At 41.8% G+C, this 19,134-nt stretch overlaps 1 protein-coding gene across 1 annotated transcript; it reads left to right on the forward strand.

The window, feature by feature from the left end:
* The first annotated feature begins 6,097 nt into the window (after positions 1-6,097).
* Positions 6,098-18,231, forward strand: LOC145401733 (suppressor APC domain-containing protein 2). The gene is given in 12 exon segments (XM_080273914.1): positions 6,098-6,218; positions 6,767-6,891; positions 7,127-7,279; positions 7,641-8,020; positions 8,673-8,930; positions 9,517-9,781; positions 10,355-10,504; positions 11,476-11,550; positions 12,169-12,321; positions 12,697-12,776; positions 12,778-12,875; positions 18,164-18,231. Coding segments are annotated over 12 exon segments (1,926 nt in total).
* Positions 18,232-19,134: the final 903 nt, after the last annotated feature.

A 19,134-nucleotide genomic window follows, 5' to 3' on the forward strand; every position in this document is an offset into this window, starting at 1 on the left:
GATGGCTCTCCATGCTGCTTAATCTCTGGCAGCCTCTATTTTAGTCCTTTATCCCAGAGGTCACACTTTATGACCTCGTCCCAAGTCTTCTTCAGTTACTGAAATAAAATGTTTTATTAAGCTGGTTTCAGTCTTTTATTTCCGTTGTAACACAGATTTGTGCTGGATCTGAGGATTATGAAAGCTTAAATGATACTGTATTAAGCCTACGATGCAAAGCCGGGATTCCAGATGCTTTAATTGATAGTAAGTGAATGTTTGACCCATTCCACTGGGCATACTCTTGATCAGGTTTCAATTATCATGCATTTTCTTTCCTAGCTTTACCTCACCCAATCCTTAGGTGGGTAAAAGAAGTCAGAATGGTGGTGATGATGGTGTGTGTGGTGGAGGTGATCATTTTAAAAGTTTGAATGATGAGAGAATGGATGTACACGATATCACTGGTCACTCTCTTCATAGCTCTTCCACTTGAGTCTCTGTTTTTTGTCTCTGGATCCTATATACTCCTTTCATTAGTACAAAATAGGGTTTGGCTGATAATGATAAGTAAAATGTTTATAATTCTACTTGTTTTAGTAATTTCCTGTTTCTGAATATTACCCATCCCTTTTATGAGTGGAAAATTTGGTTGATGTTGCAGTGGCTTATATGGAGGGCATGAACTTGGTGGGCTGCAGGCTGAAGTTGTCCTCCTGCAGTTCACCATCCTCCTTTTGGGGAGTAGGGAGGATGGTGAAGGATATGTGTATTCCCAGACAGATGTTAGTGCCACCATGTGATAGTGTCCCTTCCTGGCACTCCAATCTTTGATTAGTGTGATGTAAGAGCTGATGAATGAACATTACAGAGTTGGGAAGAAAATTTTGGCAGCAGTAGTGAAAGACAAGACCTGAAAGTGTATGTAGGGAATAGCAAAGTAACAGTGTTTGAAAGATGTACGCAGACAAATTGTAGCTTCAGACTGGGTGGGATAGAAGTGGAAAATGTGAATCTTTTTAGTATTTAAGTAATGTTATGGCACTCACCATCAATTCATGTAAGTAGTGCCACCTTATGGTGACTCTACACTTAGTGACAAGCCAAATGGTTCCTTGTAACCTGGGAAACCATTTACTGTGTTGTGTAGTCAGGTGCAGATAGGTATACAAATGTGTCTCTGCTCCACAACATTTAGTTCATCAACTAAGCACATATCCTCATATAAGCCCTAACACTTCATATTTCTGAAATATAAATGAGGTGGAGGAAGGATGGGGGAAGGGGAGGCCGAGGATAAGGTGGAAAGGTAATCAGAAGAGGGGAATTCGAACTTGAGAAAGGGCAGCCTGATGGCAGAGGCGAGGGTGACATTGAAGCTATAGTGAGAACCCCCTCCCCTGGATTAAGGAATCTGTATAGACTCATAATTCTCACGTTCTGCTGGACTCTACTCCCTTCACCCAGATATCGTCTTTCCTATTTTATGATGATTCTTACTACCCTCACCCCCGAGACAACCTTATTCAGCCACGTGATAATTTTTTAACAGAAGAGGATTGAACTAGCCTTGATTATTCCCTACTTATAATGAAGAAAACCGTCTGATTGAGAAGGTTAAGGAGGAGAGAGGAGCGTGAGTTTCCGAGTGCAAAAAAAAAAAAAAAAAAAAAAAAAAAAAAAGTTATGCCCTTGCTAGCATCACGATCTAACGGAGTACCGTTGTGCAGGAAATGCTGTTTGCAGTGGAATGTGGATCGTGGGAATGTGCAATATACCTAGCATATTTATCAACAAAGCATTTATATAATATGTCTGAACGATTTAATAACCTTTTATTAACTTCTTGAATTCACAGACATACTGTATTTTACTGCCTTCATGGTGCCTCCAGACGATTTTGGAAGAGATTTTTCGAACTGGAGGGGGTTAGACATTATTAATTTGACGTCTCTAGATCAAGATCTTTAACTTGAATAGTCATCTACTAATAGCGGATGAAAAATAAACGAGGTACTTGGAGTGACATGGTTTAGTAGCAAGTCAAATCCACTAGACATTTAACTCATTCATGACGTCATTAATTTCTTACATTCCGATTGGCTTGACGGGGTAATGACGTCACGGGTCCTCTGCGTTCTCATTGGCTGACCCGCATTTCAACTTTTGTTTACACCTGAGAGCGAGGCAGCAGCAGGTGCACCATGTGAACCTCACTCCATTTTCTTTATTCTCTACTCTCTGGTGAGATATACGGGGAAACTAAGGGGTGTACCAGCGAAATTAACTATCACTGTGTTTAAATTAAGATGACTGTATTAAGTTCCCTTCTTGTGAAAATCATTGTTGTCTAAAGTAGCACGAGTTTTCAGGTGTGACTGCGAGAGTTAGCCCCAGGACAGACAAACTCTCACTAACTTTCTTTTGACCTCCTTTTCCTGGTGTCCTCTGGCTATGTGGCGTCTGGGTCCATCGTAGTAGTGGTGGGAGAGTTTTAAGGTGCGTGTGAAGTGGGTGTGAGGAGGGTGAGTGCGTAAGAGTGACAGGTGAGGAGAGGGGCGGGTCCTGCCATTGACAAACACCTGTTGCCTCCAGCCCAACTATGGTGTTATTTAAAGTGTGCATCACTCACAGTTCTGTGTTTTTTATGTATGTGTGTTTTCAGTTACAAGCAGAGTATCTTTTTGTTCTATAGCTTATCGGTATTCATTGTCTGTTAATTTTAATGCATAATGCTACATCATGAATGGGCAGCTTCAGCAGTGGATTCCCACACATTTCTTTCACAGCTCAGATGTTTGAACTTTCCAGTGAGCTTTCTAGTGACGTGGTGAGCTGAATTAAAATTTTGACTGGTGGAGATTCAGTAGGTGGGCAGCTCAACTTGATATACCTTAGGAGAACTTAAAGTGTATTGACAGTTATTCATTTCAGTAATTTTGTTACTTGGTAATAATAGTTAGAAAGTTTACCCATAAAATTCATTGATTCAGTGAAAATGAGTAGGTGCAAATAATTGATATTTATGAAATAACGGGTATTATCTGTAAAAGTAACGAAGTTGCATATACATATAGAACTGATGTGCAGAGGATGTTAAGTGCTTTGTTATTAATTTACAAATCAGTACCAGTACAATATATAAGGCAGATATTTGCATTGTCCTTTTTTTTTGTCTGTGATGTTCCATAATACCAGAGCTTTTTCCACAGAGCTTGTGTTGGAAGTTGTAGGAAACAGCCAAGTCAGTTGTATAGACAACAGCAGAACTTTTATAAGCATTTTTCCGTTAATCAGCATGTACTTACTAGCAAACAGTGATGTAAAGAAATGCTGTGTATAACAAGAACTTTCTGTATACAGTACTGTACATTTTATATATCAGATTTATTTATAAGACTGGAAGTATGTGCACTAGAAATTTTGTCATTTTTAGCAGCCAAACAAAATTATTGGTATGGTTGACATTATCAATGTATTTTTTCAGTATAAACACTATTTCCTTGTCAGTGCTAACTGCTGTACTCTTTTCACTTTAACTTGGTCTAATACTGGCATGCTTCTATCTTGAATGCTGAGTTGTAGCAAAAGATTAACATTAGAATATGGTGCCGGTGTCAGTCACAAGGAATTGATATGGAAGAGATATGGTGCTGTAGCATTATTGTTTTCTGTCAATGACCTACATGAAACAAGCAGCAGTAGGACAGAAATCTGGGCCAGGTTAAGGTGAACCAACTACTGTATACTACTTTATTTGCAGTGTTATTTCCTACCTTTATGTTATGATTCCATTAACCCCTTCAGTACGAGGTGTCCTAAGATGAATTAAGTTATCTGGAGGTGTGGTAGCAACAGTACACAAACGCAATACATCATCATACTAAGTGTTGATGGAGGCTGTTTTTGTACCCATCAATACGAAAGACTTTGCTAAGATGAATACACATTATCAACGTACCAGTAACTGACAAGAAGTGTACTCTATTCAGTCCTTTAATGCCCCATCAGGAGTGTAGGGGCTGGGACTAGGCTACTGAGTTCATACATTTATGATGAGAATTCCAGTTGCTGTGCCATGAGTAGTATTATTTGAGCAATAAACCCTCAACCATCTCAGAAATAAAGCAATATGTGCCAAATCTGGTGGAAATGTCATGTTACTAGACCACCAGGTGCCCATTGGTTAGCATGTGGTTGCCAGCCTGTGTGGTAAATGATTTGTTTGGCTACAAGAAACTTTTTGGCATGTTGCTAACTGCAGAGTCATCTGAAGGTAGCACTACATCAGGTGAATGAATGGTGAGTGCCTGTACCTACCACATGACAAGAAAAACTACAGATGTTAATTTGATAACTATTTCTGTACAAGTCATTGCCTGTAGTAAAATATTGTGCCATAGGACTCTATACAGAAGGGAACTGTAAGAAAGGTGTGTTTGAGAGCCTACAGAACTCACAGAATTATAATACCATTAGGGATGCAGGGCAGTCTCCTACTCCTTCCCTGTTGTTTGTTACTGTTGCCCAGCCCTTGGAGAGAGTAATATGGGGCTGGATGTATTTTTTACCCTATTTATTTATGTCATCATTTACAGATACAGTTTATATGTTACTGATGCTATTGCACTTTACAGGTTCCATCACTCCAGCCACCTGATTTCTCTTCACATCCATCCACCAGCCCACTACCAAAACAACCACCAGCCACTCACCCTTCCGTTTGGCATAAATCCCAGTCTTTGTTATTGTGCAGCTTGTTTGTCACCAGCCCACTACCAAAACAACCACCAATCACTCACCCTTCCATTTGGCATACACCCCAGTCTTTGTTATTGTGCAGCGTGTTTGTTCACATCCTAACAGTCTGTCAAAGTGGAATCACCCAACTTCTTGATCCTTTATAAACTATCCATACACTCACCCAGTATCACTCATTAGATTTAGTCATATTTGCACTTAACCACTCACACATACTTGCTTACTCATTCTTTCATTCACCTTAATGCTCCACAACACACTAGCACTGTCTCATTCAGCAACCGTCACTCACTCATTTACTCATTCATTACAGTACTCACAGGTCTGTTCAGCATTGTTTACCATCCATTTATCCTTGTAACTTGCTTTTTCTTTAACTTTAACTTACTGGTTCCTCTCACTCATCTTTCCCTCTTGCACTTGGTATCCCGTACTGCGTGATATCTTGTTTGTCATTCACTGCTTTCTTGCCTTTTTCATTCTTATATTTAGTGAGCCACCAGCCACGTATCACTCTGGGTTCTTCCACCACTCCCTCAGCTGCTCCATAACCAAGTTGGCTATTCATCTCCTCCACTATCCATTCACAGCCACTTTCACCCACCCAATCTTTTTTAGCCACTTAGTTTTTCACACCCACTTTCAGCCACTCACTCAGCAACTCCACCAATCATTCATCCACACTGCCACCCTCCAACTACTCTTCACCACTCAGCTAACTACCATAACCACATTCACTAAGTTATAAAGCTACTTCATCACCACCTATGCCTAGCCATCCAGTCACTACTTCACCCACACACAGCCAGTCCTCCAACTAAGTCATTCAGCCACCCATTTGAGAAGTACAGTTATTCACTTAGCCTTTTCCCCTCTCCCCATTCCCTAACCATTCACAAGCACTTCACCAATCATTCATAGCCAGTCACAGCACTTACACAGTCACTTCACCAACCACTGACAGTTTCTCCACATATAGTATTCCCACAGCCATTCACAGCCAACTTGCAACTACACAGTCACTCCACCAGTTCATTCCATCCACACAGTCACTTAGCCAGTTACAATTACTTATCACCCTGGGACTCATACACAACCAATCCATACACTCAGTCTGCCACTCCAGTCATTCAACCAGTCACCACTCACAGCCACTTCATGGTCACCCAGCCATTCAGTCACTTCATATTGTCACCCAGGGACCGATACACAACCATTCCATACACTCAGTCAGCCACTCCAGTCACTCAAACAGTCACCTCTCACAGCCACTTCATCCACTCACCCAGCCACTTAGAGCCACTTCATCCAGCCACTCACAGTCACAGCAACTCCTCACCCACTCAACCCCAGCACCATGACAACAACCCAGAGTGGTAGCCGAGCCCTTGAAGGCCTACCCAAGCCCTTCGTCAGTGCCATGAGGACGCTGTTTGACATCATGGATGACCAGCGCTCAGGATTTGTTAAGTTCTCAGGTGCGGGCTTGTTTACATATCTTTTTGTGTATGTATTGTATCTCTTTGCTTGCTTGTTTTGTCTTTCACCTTTATAATGCTTTTTCTGTGTCTGCCCTCCTCTCTTCCTATTTCTCCCATCTTTCCTGCCACTTTTTGTAATTCTTCTTCCCATATAAGTGACTTTACATTGAGTTACAAGCCTAATGGTTTCCTGTAAACCAGAAAACCATTTACAGTGCTGGGTGGTAACCTATAACCAACCCACACACTTTCCCTACATGTCAACAAGTGGGTTTGCGGAGGGTTAGTGCTCCTCTACATAAAACAGCTACATAACTCTAAGACAAAAGGGCGCCTCTTAAGGGATTATGGTGTCTAGCTGTAGACAGATAGATAGCTTGCATGTTCTTGGCTCTGTTTATTTTTATTTTTATCATTTTGTTTGCCTGTACTTTTTAATGCATTTTACGTTACTGATTTTGCCTTTTTGTTTATGTGCCTATTTGTTTATTTAATCTTAGTTTACTTATTTATTTATTTATTTGATTCAGTCATTATGTCGACAGAGATTGAGCGTCGTTGGCAGGATGATGGTCGGCAGGGTTTGCCTCGGGATGTTTTGGCCAGTCTGCGGAAAGTTACGCCCCCTGACGGTTATCTCTCATTTGAGCGATTCTGTGCAGGGCTACAGGTGAGAAAGAAATGAAGTGCTGGGATGGAAATATTATTGTGTGTGAGACAACAAAGGATTGGATGATGCTGTAGGTAGATAGATATAGTTTTTATGTAATACAGTAAAATTATAGATGTGTTAATGATTCAGAGATACCCTCTCCCCTCCCCCTCTCTCTCTCTCTCTCTCTCTCTCTCTCACATTCAGTACTGGTCAGCTGTGTTGTTATTTGTAATGTCACCCACACCCACAGATCAGTCTCCTGCGCAACAAGATGGAGGACCGCAGTGTTGATGACCGGAGTGGCAACATGGCCGCCAGTCAGCCTCAGCCCCCACCCCCTCCCCAGCCACCCCCACCCCCTCTTGGCCATAACCGACCACCCTCCGCCCCGCTGCTGGATCAGGTATTTTTTTAGTGGGTGGTTGGGGTTTAATGCTCACATATGCCACTCAGGGGAGAACAATCGGTCATTCTCAAGTTAAATGTCAGGATTAAGTAGCGTAGTCCCTAACCCTTATACTGCTGATCGGGCAACAAAGAATTAGAATGATAGATATGTAGACATCATGCAGGGGTGATGTGGCTCAGCTGGCATAGTATCAGGTTTTTAGCTAATACAGTTAATTCTTTGTATAAAATGCCTTTTGTGTGTTCTTTCTTTCATAGCACAATGCTTAGGAGAATATGCTAGAGATCTTAGTAAGCTTAGAATAATTTAGTGTATTATGGTGTTGGGTTAATCTGATGTTCCCATCATTAATCAGGAGCCAGGAGGGCCCCATGTGAGGCTGGCCCCAGCTCCTCCCCCACCCCCAGGTGGCCACCACTCTCGGGCAGAACGCACAGCGTCCCTCCCCCAGCTGGTGGACCCACCGCCCCCACCCCGGGAGCCCCACCCTCCACTGCACCGCCTCAGCAAGCCCGACATTAAGATGGGGGTTGGGGGTGTGTTGGGGAGACCCGGGGCAGCACCACCAGGGCCCCCAAAGCCCCCTCGTGCCCTTGACCGGGATGGGGCGGGGACTCATAGCCTGGATCGCAACCTGGATGGTCGACAACACCAAGACCACAGAGCCACCCACTCACTGGACCGCACCACACACACCATACACCATGACCGATCCAGGGACATCTGCAGAGACAGGTCAGTCTGGTGGCATAGGGGAAGGTAGGGCAGGGCAGAGTGGAGTAGGATGGGACAGGGTAGGGTAAGGCAGTACTCTGACTTTACATCTTATCCATACCACTTCATGACTAGCACTATATTCCGATGTTCTGCTCAACTTACAACTTGGTAACAGAATAAAACAACACTACAGCTGCTTTATTACCATCATATTTTAGTGTTAATTTCTCACTTCAAATGGAGAGATAGCAGTTTTAGGCCAAGTTAAGACAGTACAGTGATGGTCATAAGTGTACCAGGGAATGTGGTAACAGTGAATCATGAAGACCTGGGGTGGTGACTGTGATGATGATGATGATGATTTGTATGTGTTGGAGTGAGAGGGGATTGTAGCTGTTTTGTTGTTGTGGCCTCAGATTCATGTGGATGTGAACCTGGTGAACTGCAGGCTGAAGCTGCCTCGTTCTGGAGAATAAGGAGAGAATTGGAGATGTTTGTATGATAGGGCAGTGGAGCCTCATGGTTGTGTCAGTGCCACTGTGTGAAGGCATTCCTCTTCAGCACCTGTGTTGCAGTGATAGGTGTATACCAGTGGCAGTATTTGTACAGTAAGTTTCAAGGAGTGTTGTGATGATGATAATAATAGTCTTTATTGCTTTATGTATTTCAGGGATCGTGGTGACAGTGATAATCGTCGAGAGAGAGGGTGGAGCCTGGAGCGTTATCTGGACCCCCCTGAAGCATCTGGTGGGGTGGGGGGACCAGGGGGCAGTGGGGCGGGGGTGCCACTGAGGCGGGCAGGCATACGATCGGCACTGCAGACCTGGCACAAGGAACGCACTCGACCTGAGCACCCCAGGCCAGACCCAAACCCACACACTGATGACAACAACAACTACGGCACCAACAGAGACTACAGGGATGCCAGGTGAGTGTAACGTGACTTGAAAGGATGCAATAGGAGGACAGTTTTTATGTGATGGAACTGAGCCCATACAACTTGATATCAGTATCCTGGGTGAAGTGGGAATAATGCTGATGACATTGGAGAAGATAGTAATAATGATGGTAATGATGAGGAAAAATAATGACAGTGGGGATAATATTAATGTTAATTATAATTTTAATGATAACAGTTATCAGGAAGCACTCAGAGTGCATACCTCTTCCATCACCATTATAGTTTATGATTTATAAACCAACCTCTGTCCAGCAGCGTCAGTGGAGGTAATTAATTCTGAGGTGTTAGTCTGCTCATGTTACACAATCTCAGTGATGGTATGCTTCCATCAGTGCTAATAAAATTTATCATTTATTCCTGCATCAGGATCCAGATCCACTTCAAAATCTGATTCACTCATTTGACCCAGTGCCCACCTACCCACTGAAGTTCATTCAAATCTAACAACAAATTTTTGAAATATCTTGTCAGCAAACAGACAGACAAACATGATTACATACCTTCCTCCAGCTTCATTGGCAGTGGCAATAATGACAATACTTATGGTTTTCAGAGTACCAGTTGGTGCAGTGGGAGGGCGGGAGGAGGTTCGTGAGAGGAGACGAGAGAGTGAAAGTGTCCCCACCTCGAGTGGGATGCGGGGGGTTGGAGATGGGGCCGGGGCAGGGGCCATAGGAGCCACAGCACAGCAGGACCCACCCACTGCAGCCACAACAGCAGCAACAACAACAGCAGGAGGAGGAGCAGGACACAAAAAGTCAAGTCGAAAGAGAGAGCCACGGAGACACACCTTGCAGAATGGCATTGACAATAATATGGTAAGTAGTAATCACCATCAGTCATCTGTCACGAGTTGCCAATCAGCAGTCAGTCATTAGTTGTCACCAGTCAACAATCAGTCATCATCATGATCATCACCAACAATGTGTCCAGTGATATGGGACAAGCATCCATTTTTTTCATTGTTTAGGACTTCCAGCTTCTTGATTTTTGTGTTTCTAATGAAAAAAAACCTTCTGTTGATTCCTGCTCTCTAATCAGTTGACCAGCAGGGTTCCTCCATTGAGCAGAGTTGCTGGATGTTAGCCAGAATAGAGTACCATACCTTTGTTAAGTTCATTCATAGCGGTGGAAGAAATTATAAACACATCAACTGAGGTAATTAGGGAATGTCAGGACTGTAGTGTGGTGTACTCATCTACAGTACTTGACCATTTTACTGCTCAGATTTCCTTCAGTTGGCTAAGCAGTGTTTTCTTGTTAGCATGATCAAAACACCCATGTGTGGCAAGAAGATTCATCAGGTAAGATGTGAACTCTCTGTATACTTGATGATGTTTACTCAAAGAAGATATCAGCAAAAGTGTCAGTTATGATGTCTTTCTGTGCAGCTGCGTCGTCTGAAGCAGCTTGAGGCGGAGCGTGACATGCTGGTGCAGGGGTATGAGGTGGTGGAACGGGCAAGGGCGTGGTATCGACAACAACTGCATGCCATATCAGAGCGACTGCACTACCTACCACACTCCTCAGCACATACACAGGTGCGGTCTTGTTCTAACATCATTTACCTGCAAAGATCCCTAACCCCTTTCAGCTCAGTTCATGTCCATATGTTATTGGATTGGAGGGAGGACTTGATAGTAACAAAAGAAACTCATTCCTGCCTGCCTCATATCTTAGGCTCCTAGAGCTTCATGCAGCTATAACTTAGGGTGCAGTGCATTGTGGGATGTCCCACTTCTGTCCATTGAAAACAAATCACCTTTGCAATACTTCCTTTTTCTGTCTCCAGTACCTTCCCCACTTTTCTTCATGCACACACACACACACACACACACACACACACACACACACACACACACACACACACACACACACACACACACACATGGAAAGTAGTTCTTTTAAATGTTGGGTATGTTCTACTCATCACGTACACTCTTTCTGATCATTGTTACTCTCTCACTTGTACTTCTCCAGTCTTTTCCCTGCAGAGCCAGCCTGAGAAGTGCACCAAGATAACCTACACTTCCTTGTGACCCAAACCCATGAAGTTAATTAGAGGGGCATTCAGTGGACCTCATCTCGCCGACAAGGGCAACGAAATTTCCAAACCACTTTTCATAATGTGTCAGGTTTTCTCATCATTGATTAGGGTTTCACAAAAAGCATTTTCCGGATCCAGAATCTGTAGCATGGTTCAGATCGGTCTCAAAAGTTAAATGGCTTTTCCCTGGGACATGGGCTATCTGCCCACCAAATTTGGTCCAAATCTCTTTTAGTTTCTGAGTAATCTTGCAAACAGACAAACTAATGAACAAACAAAGAAACGGGTGAAAACATACACCCCTTGTCAGAGAGAAGTATGTAATTTTACTGGGCATGCTGCTGATGGTTCTCCTTATTTTGTGTTTTGCTTTTATTGATTTCTGGACCAAGCCTCACCATTTCTTATGTCGGGAAAAAGAAGCTGTGATGATGATAATGATGGTTCACTTGTTTGTTACAGGAGCCAAGTCTAGAAGCACAGCAAGAGAAACTACACTTCCAGTTGGCGCGGATCCATGAGGTTAACGGCCACTTACAGGTAATATCAAGTATGCCTTAGGTTTCCCAGGATGCTTTATTGTTTTTTTGTGAAAGTGAAAAGAGTAACAGTATCCTAGTGTTAAACCATTGTCACAGCCTATCATTCAAGATGGAGAGAAGGCAATTTTAACCTAAGTTGAACTAAAAAAGAGTATCAAATAGCATCATATTATGGTGTTAATCTCTTGTCATAGTAAACTGTTCAAGTTAGAGAGATCACAGTCTTAGGTCAAGTTAAAGTGAAAAGATTGTGGTAATCAAGAAGACTTACTGCTGCCTCATAACCACAATTTAGCATTCAGTTTGTGGCGGTAGTCCAGTAGTATGTTTGTGAGAGAGCAGGAAGATGAAGAGTTTCTAAGAGAGTAAGACAGGTGGTTGAGGATTAGGTGTTCCTGCCATGGCCATCCCCTGTTTTGGTATTCCAAGGAGAGAGTAAGGTGTTGGAGATGATGGTGCAGGCAAGATAGAAATAAATACCATAGCCTTAATTGGGATGATGATGATGATGATGATGATGCAGGCAAGATACCAAGAATACCTTAGCCTTAACATGAATGGTGATGGCAGCAGTCCACTTCTCTCAGGTAAAAGCCAATCAAATTTCCCGCCACAGGCACTGATGGATGCCAGTGAACATGGGTTACCCGCCCACCTGACTCTGGCCCCACACCCCACCCACCACACCACCAGCCGCACCACTGACGCACCCGACGATGTGGATAGGGTCATCAGCCGGCTAAAGGAACAGAACCACCTGCTGACTGAGGTAATCACACGCTGCCCTTAACTTATTCTTTTTGGTGATTTATTATGTATTTTATTCTTGCTGTCTTGGGATTTTTTTTTTCAGCTCAGGGGAGGCGCTCAAACAGTAGATATAAAGTTTTCATTTTTTTCCTTCACTACTGAATTTCTGTTGAAAATTGGGTAAGATATTTTTGTGGTAGCAAGAATAAAAACAAAGCCACATCGCTGGACACAAGGGGTTAAACAAGGAACAATTACTCTTAAGTTGAATACAGTATAATCTTTACTGTCTCAGCCTTGTGTTCTTTCATTTTGAATTTAATAATGTGTTTGTACTGAAGGAGGTATTAACGTGCACTGTATCTCTGCCTGTGTGTCCTGGTGTGAATGACAGGAGGTGAGCAACAAGAGTGAGCGCATTACGGTGTTGGAGAGAGAAAAGGCTGCACTGCTGAGAGAACTGTTCCAGGCACGCTCCACCACCACCACCACTACTTCCACCACCCTCCACCACCACCACCACCACCCGTCATCACACCATCCACCATCATCTGCACCTGACTCCACTTTCATGTGAAGAAAATGTAAAATATAGAAGACATGCAATAGTAGTGAAGCAATGAATAGCATCGTTGTAACTTAAGTAGCTGGAATAAAATGCCAGAGACTTAGTGGTACTGAAGGGATTAATGGCACTTGTCAAGCCTCAGCTGAATAACTTTCAGGAACTAGGTTATGGTGGGAAAGATGCCCCGGAAGTGAAGAGGTTGAGGGGAGGTATTTTTATTCTGCCAGGCCTGAGGGAGTTTTTATTTTATTTTGCTCAGATACGAATAAATGTGTACATGTGGGTGAGTAAATTGGGAGTGTGTCGTCCTGTCTCGGCTACCTGTCTTTCTTTGGCGGCAGCTGCCTAGGTATAGAGATGGATAGATATCCTGACAATTTGGTGCCTGGCTAGGATGCCTTCACATGGTGACACTAGTATAACCAGTTGGCGTCACTGCCCAGATATACAAACATCCGTCAGTTCCTCCTCATCTCCCTGCTTATTACTGAAGACAAGTGGTTAATCCTATCAGTATCAGAAAGTCCCAAAGGCTACAATTCAATCATCTATGCTTTAAAATTAGTACTGTACTGTATTGTTAACTGTGCAATCAGAATGAGTGGAAGGTGGCTTTGTTTTTTATAGGCCTTGGTCAGTCACACAAGAATTGGCAAAAAAAAAAAAATAGCTTGATACTTTATTGTTTTATATATTTATTAAATTCACTTATTTATTTACTGTTTTATGTATTTATTGAATTTATGGTTTGTATTTAAATATTTATAGATAGCCACTTGCATTCTATCACACTGTTATTTTCTCTGCACCTGCAAGCACTTGTTAATATGAGAGTGGTTGTTTATTTTGTCTCTTGTTATTGCATCTGTACAAGCAGTTGGTGGGTAGATGAGTAGGTAGCTGAAATTAGACATGTACTTCATAAGAATTTCGAGAAAGTTTGGATGTGTGTGTAAAAGTATAGAGACAGCATCAAGCATCACGTAATTATTGGTATGATTAAAACATCCATTATCTGTTTTTGTACTGTACATTCTAATAAATATGTATGGTATTCCAGGATGTATATACTAACTTTAGGTGGTAAATCTTTGGCTAATTATGGGTAAAAAAAGCTATACTGTATTATGTAGGGTCCGGTTCTCAGCCATTACAGAGCTACAGTTACTGATGACCTTATTGTTGAATTATGAAGGAAACCTCCACACTTCCCTGTGCCTCGCTGTGGTGAGGCACTGTCTCCTGCAAGGGAACATTGTGCATGGGACAGCCCTGCAGGGACAGTTGCTTGCTTGTGGTTGATGGGTCTGCTTAGTCAGACAGACCAGTGCTACTAAGTACCAACAACCAAGTTCACCCATAAGATCATCATCAATTGTACTCCATAATTGTTGAAAGTTAGATCTGTTTTGATACGGCATCTACTAAAAATTAGCCAAAGAATCAGCTCCTAATGTTAGTATGTTGTCCTGGGACACTGTGTATTTACATTCATTATTTACAAGATGGCTGCTACCCAAGCTGCATCGTTTCCTGCAACATTTCATTTAAGTCCCTCATGTAACCCTGAGGTTTCCTCCCAGAACCTCATCCTGGTGTGCCGGCCGGGGTTGACCCATACACATACAGGTTTATACAGTGCTTTACTCAGTTACTTGCACACATGGTCTTCTTTTCACACCACCAGAGCCAACCTGTGTATACTCGCTCCAGAAATTATCGGTGCACTGTAGGTTCGATGCCATCCGGAATGATTCGACCCTGTGGCAGTGACAGCCCGTTAATATCTACATATATTATAACATTTACGGCCATTCCCTACACATTATGAAGGACACAAGAGGTGTCTGATACAGCAGTCAATTATCGTCTGGGATGCCTGTGTGTGGAAGGAAAGAACCGCAATTTCCAGTTTCCTTTGTTCCGTGTCATAATATTAAACACATATGCTGCACCGATACTTTCTGGAGCGAGTGTACATCACCTGACAGACACTGTCAGTACCCAGATGTCCTCTTAAATCTGCACATGTTGGTGTGTCCCTCATTGTGGTTCTACATAACCTCAGTGGCATTTTGTCTGCAGATCTATTAATCCTTTACTACTTATGTTTCACTACCAAACAGCATCACATGTTGCACACATGAAGTACCATATACAACTCCTTTTTCTTGTGGAGATAGAGTCCCTTTATTGACAGTAAAGGACAGCAGTTCCCTAAACTCCATGTAATCATTTCTGATTCACGATTCAGATGGCTTCTGTGCCATCCTCTATATTCCTCCACATCTTGTTCATTTCCTATGTCTTTCTTTCTCCTGGGAACTCCCTAACAGGAGATGGCCCTGACAACCACCTTCAAGCTTCTTTGTCCTCAAATATCTCTTACACTCAAACTGATAATGCCACCAGGTGAAATTTGGTCAACTGCATTGTGCACAAAACCTCATGGTCAGGCACTAACACTTTATAACATTTTTTCCCAAAATCATCTTACATTTCAGTTTACTAAAGTTAAATAATTTATCATCATCATCATCATCATCATAATTCAGTTCCCACAACATCAGTGAGGTAGGAGTCAGAAGTAGGGAATAGAAAACAATAATAGTAGGAGACTAATCGTACACCCACTAATATATCATTCAAGCCTTTGAAATCTCAGTGCCATCCTACAGGCAGCCTCATCTTGTTTTCTTGACGTGTGTAGAATAGAGTCATTGTGTCGACTGCCAAGCTAAAGAGGGGTGTATCCATTGTTATGTGCATCTACTTGCATACATGGTACTTCATCCATCCAGTTTACCTATTGTTCATTTTTAAGTTTAGTCAGATATGTGTAAATGAATGTTGGGCGATACTGCTGCTAATAATGTACCTGGTTAATGAAGTGTGTCACCTCGTGTTATGTAGCAGGTGTTTATACGCATTGCCAAATAAGTTACCCTAATGCTGCTCATCACTTTGCTACCCTAGTTTAAGCTCTCTTGTGCTCACTGGTTTAGCCTTTGTTGTCCATTATGTCTTTCTTAATTCTCTGGCTGTGATGGGTTTCTTTCAGCTGAATTTAATCATCTGGCTTGAGCTGACATAAGATAGGACTGTCATCCTCAGCAAGAAAACCTTAATTGAGATAGTCTTAACTGTTTGGCTGTGTTGTGGTTCCCTGACCCATATTAATCGTCTAACCACTGTGTGTGAAATTCAGTAAGGTTCGTATTCTGCAGCCAGAGGATTGGGATGGATAAAATTATGTGTCTGAAATAAAAATGCCTTTTAACCCTTTCATTCTCAGATCTTTGCTAAGCTAAACAGCAAGAGTAAATAGTGAAGACATTGCACACGACTGAAGGAATTTTTGGGGATAGTGTTTAACTACCCTCAGTCTCAGATATTTCCGAAGCTAAATGTACTGTAGTTGTTTGATGGTGGTTAGAATGAACTATGAGACATCATCATGCTGAAGGGGTTAAACTCTTAAATGCTCACTGTTTGGATCAAATTGTTTGTCTATTGTGACACATTCTGGACATGATTAGATGTTTTGTGTTTGGCTAAAAGCAGAATTACCATTGCAGTGTGTGCATGTACGTGAGAGTGAGAGAGAGAGAGAACCATGTCTGACAAGTTCGCCTGAAATAACCTTAATTCCCGGCAGCTCAAAAGCTTTAGCTAAAACACATTCCATTTTAGTGATTAAGGCGTTTAGTCTTTACTTAGAAGATAACTGTATTCTTTTGGGTTTGGGAGAAGCTTCCTAACACATTCTTCTTATCAGATTATATCTCTAAGTGCCACAGGGTCCCAAGAGAGTGGGACATACAGTAAATTGTACCAAAACATCAGGGACTGGGCGCAAGAGGGACCTGGAGAGCCAGCCAGGAGCTTACTATTATGTAGCAAATATTTTTTGTACTGTGTTTCATAATCTAAAATGATTGACACATAAGGAATACTCATAGAATATAATGTTGAATTAACTCTTTAGCTTGGGGTGGAGAGGCCATTTGTATAGCAGGAGGTTCAAAGGCCCATAACTTTTCATAGCATCAGGACCCCAAGGTGTGCCTCCCAGCTTCTGAAGTGCCACAGTAATATGCAAACTCCAGTAATTCACCAAGTAAGAGGTGATGGGAAGCTTCCTTAACCCACAAGAAAAGTCCTTTAATGTAAGAGTGAGTTTGTTGTGACGGACTTGTGTATAATGTAGGATAGTTCCGAGGATATACAGGAGGGGGAACCGAGAACTGGTGGAATGCAGCATGAATCACTGTTGGTGTACAAGGTGGCGAGGGGAATACGTGAGAAATATCAGGATATTCGTGGAGCAATTTTGAGTATTGTAAGCCATTATGGAGCTAAATTTTACTGATGACCATGTGAATACAAAAGATACATTTTCATCCATAGATGATAAGTAATTACCATACAGCTCCATATATTTCAGAATTGGACATGTGTTGATGTAGCTTTTATTAGTCAGAATTAGCCATAGAGCAACCTCCTGTAGAATGTCATATATTTCCCAGGACACCCTCCTGATCAATTCTAGTTATTCCTGCCAGGCCTTCAGTAAAAGCGTCTTGAGCATTGGGAATTTTACAAAATGATAAATCATTCATCATCAGGAGGTCTTTCCAAAGATGAATAAAATTATTCAAAAGTAACAAGAAGAAACTGCGATAAAGAAAATACAATATTGAAAGGGTTGATGGTATGGGTATTGATACTTTTTATGTTGAATTTTATAGCCCTTAGTTTAAGTAGCTGTGGTGATTTTGTAACAATTCTTCAGAGATTACTTTGTGCATTACATGTCAGTATTGTCAGGTGTGAAAGGAGGGCACCTGTAATTGGGTGTATGGAATTTAAAAGAAAAAAAAAAAAAGTATGTTGATTATGCAAAATACATCAACATTAAAACATACAGCATGAGAACTTTAGGATATATTACACAAAATAAATTGCTGAGGAAGAGGTGTTACAAAATGTTCTGTGCTACATAGAATCCAGCTGTGTGTGTGTTGTGATTCCAGCATTTCTTACATTCCCTGTGAAGTGTGATGATCTCAGAGATGAATTATTAGCTGTAAGGTGATGCATATATGCTGGTGTGGATGCTGATAGGAATAAAAAAAAAATGGAGTGTTTCATGCAACCCAGGTAATCATTTACTACATTGATGAATACCCACTACATGTCTGATGGTCTGATGAGCAACTTCTGAGTCAAAACATCAAGTAAAATACTGTGAACTGTTTAGAACTGATTATCATGCTTGTTTCACTTGTAGCAAAGGCTGATGAGTATAATGCAGCAGTTGCTGTGTTTAAGGTCAGCATGATTGTGGTATTGAGGTAGAGTGAATGTCCTACCATCACATCCGTCCAGTGTCTGTGATGCCAGCAGTAATAATAACACATGAAAATATTATCATACCAACTTTAATTTCCTCCCCAGTGATACAAGAGAGTGAATACCAGCACTGCACTACTCTGCAGCAGCTGGCATCATTGTCTCCACCAAAAATACCCACTCAGAGGACATCAATCTACACCAGTCATTGAATATAGTGGCTGTTGGATCTTGACAGGGTGCTAAAGTTTGTATACTTGTGTAACAAAACTTGAAACCCAGACAGACTTTTAATGCAAACCATTGACGGTCTAATGAGGAGATTTTTTGGCAGTCACCTGGAAGCCCGAGCATGATTGCAGTGAATACATTTGTGTTCTTTGGTATCCATAAGAAGACTTTATTATGGAAGAAAGGAAACTACTGTACTTAATTACTTGTTCATCCCTCCCCCTTTCTTGTTTTATTGTGCTGAAGGTCTACCCAAAATAAAAAAATTGTGTCGGTGGTGGTATGATGTTGCTTGAACCAAAGTGTAGAATGGGAAAGTCGCTTCATCTTTTCCCCCTTTCAATCATCTTTTACCGAATATGTGAGTGATTCTTTCTCCCTCCTCCCCAAGGATAATAGAATAATTCAGCATAAATAAACTAAAACAAGGAAGATCAACATTGGCAAATCACAGACTTTTTATGTTTTGCGTATCTACGTGACTAGGTTATAGATCGCTCATTTTTTATAGTGCTGTATTAGAGTTATATAATACGTTGATTCTTAAATTTTGTATTAAAAAAAAAAGCATTTAAGTAATGCTTCAAGCATTGAGTTAGTGTCAGTCCTTGGCTTGAGAGTGAACGTTGGGGAGTGAGACTTTTTGGAGAATTCACCGACAGAGATCGTTCATCACCT

The sequence above is a fragment of the Coenobita brevimanus genome, chromosome 56 (assembly GCF_032717465.1).
Source record: "Coenobita brevimanus isolate Jiangsu-jjx chromosome 56, ASM3271746v2, whole genome shotgun sequence".
Lineage (NCBI taxonomy): Eukaryota > Metazoa > Arthropoda > Malacostraca > Decapoda > Coenobitidae > Coenobita > Coenobita brevimanus.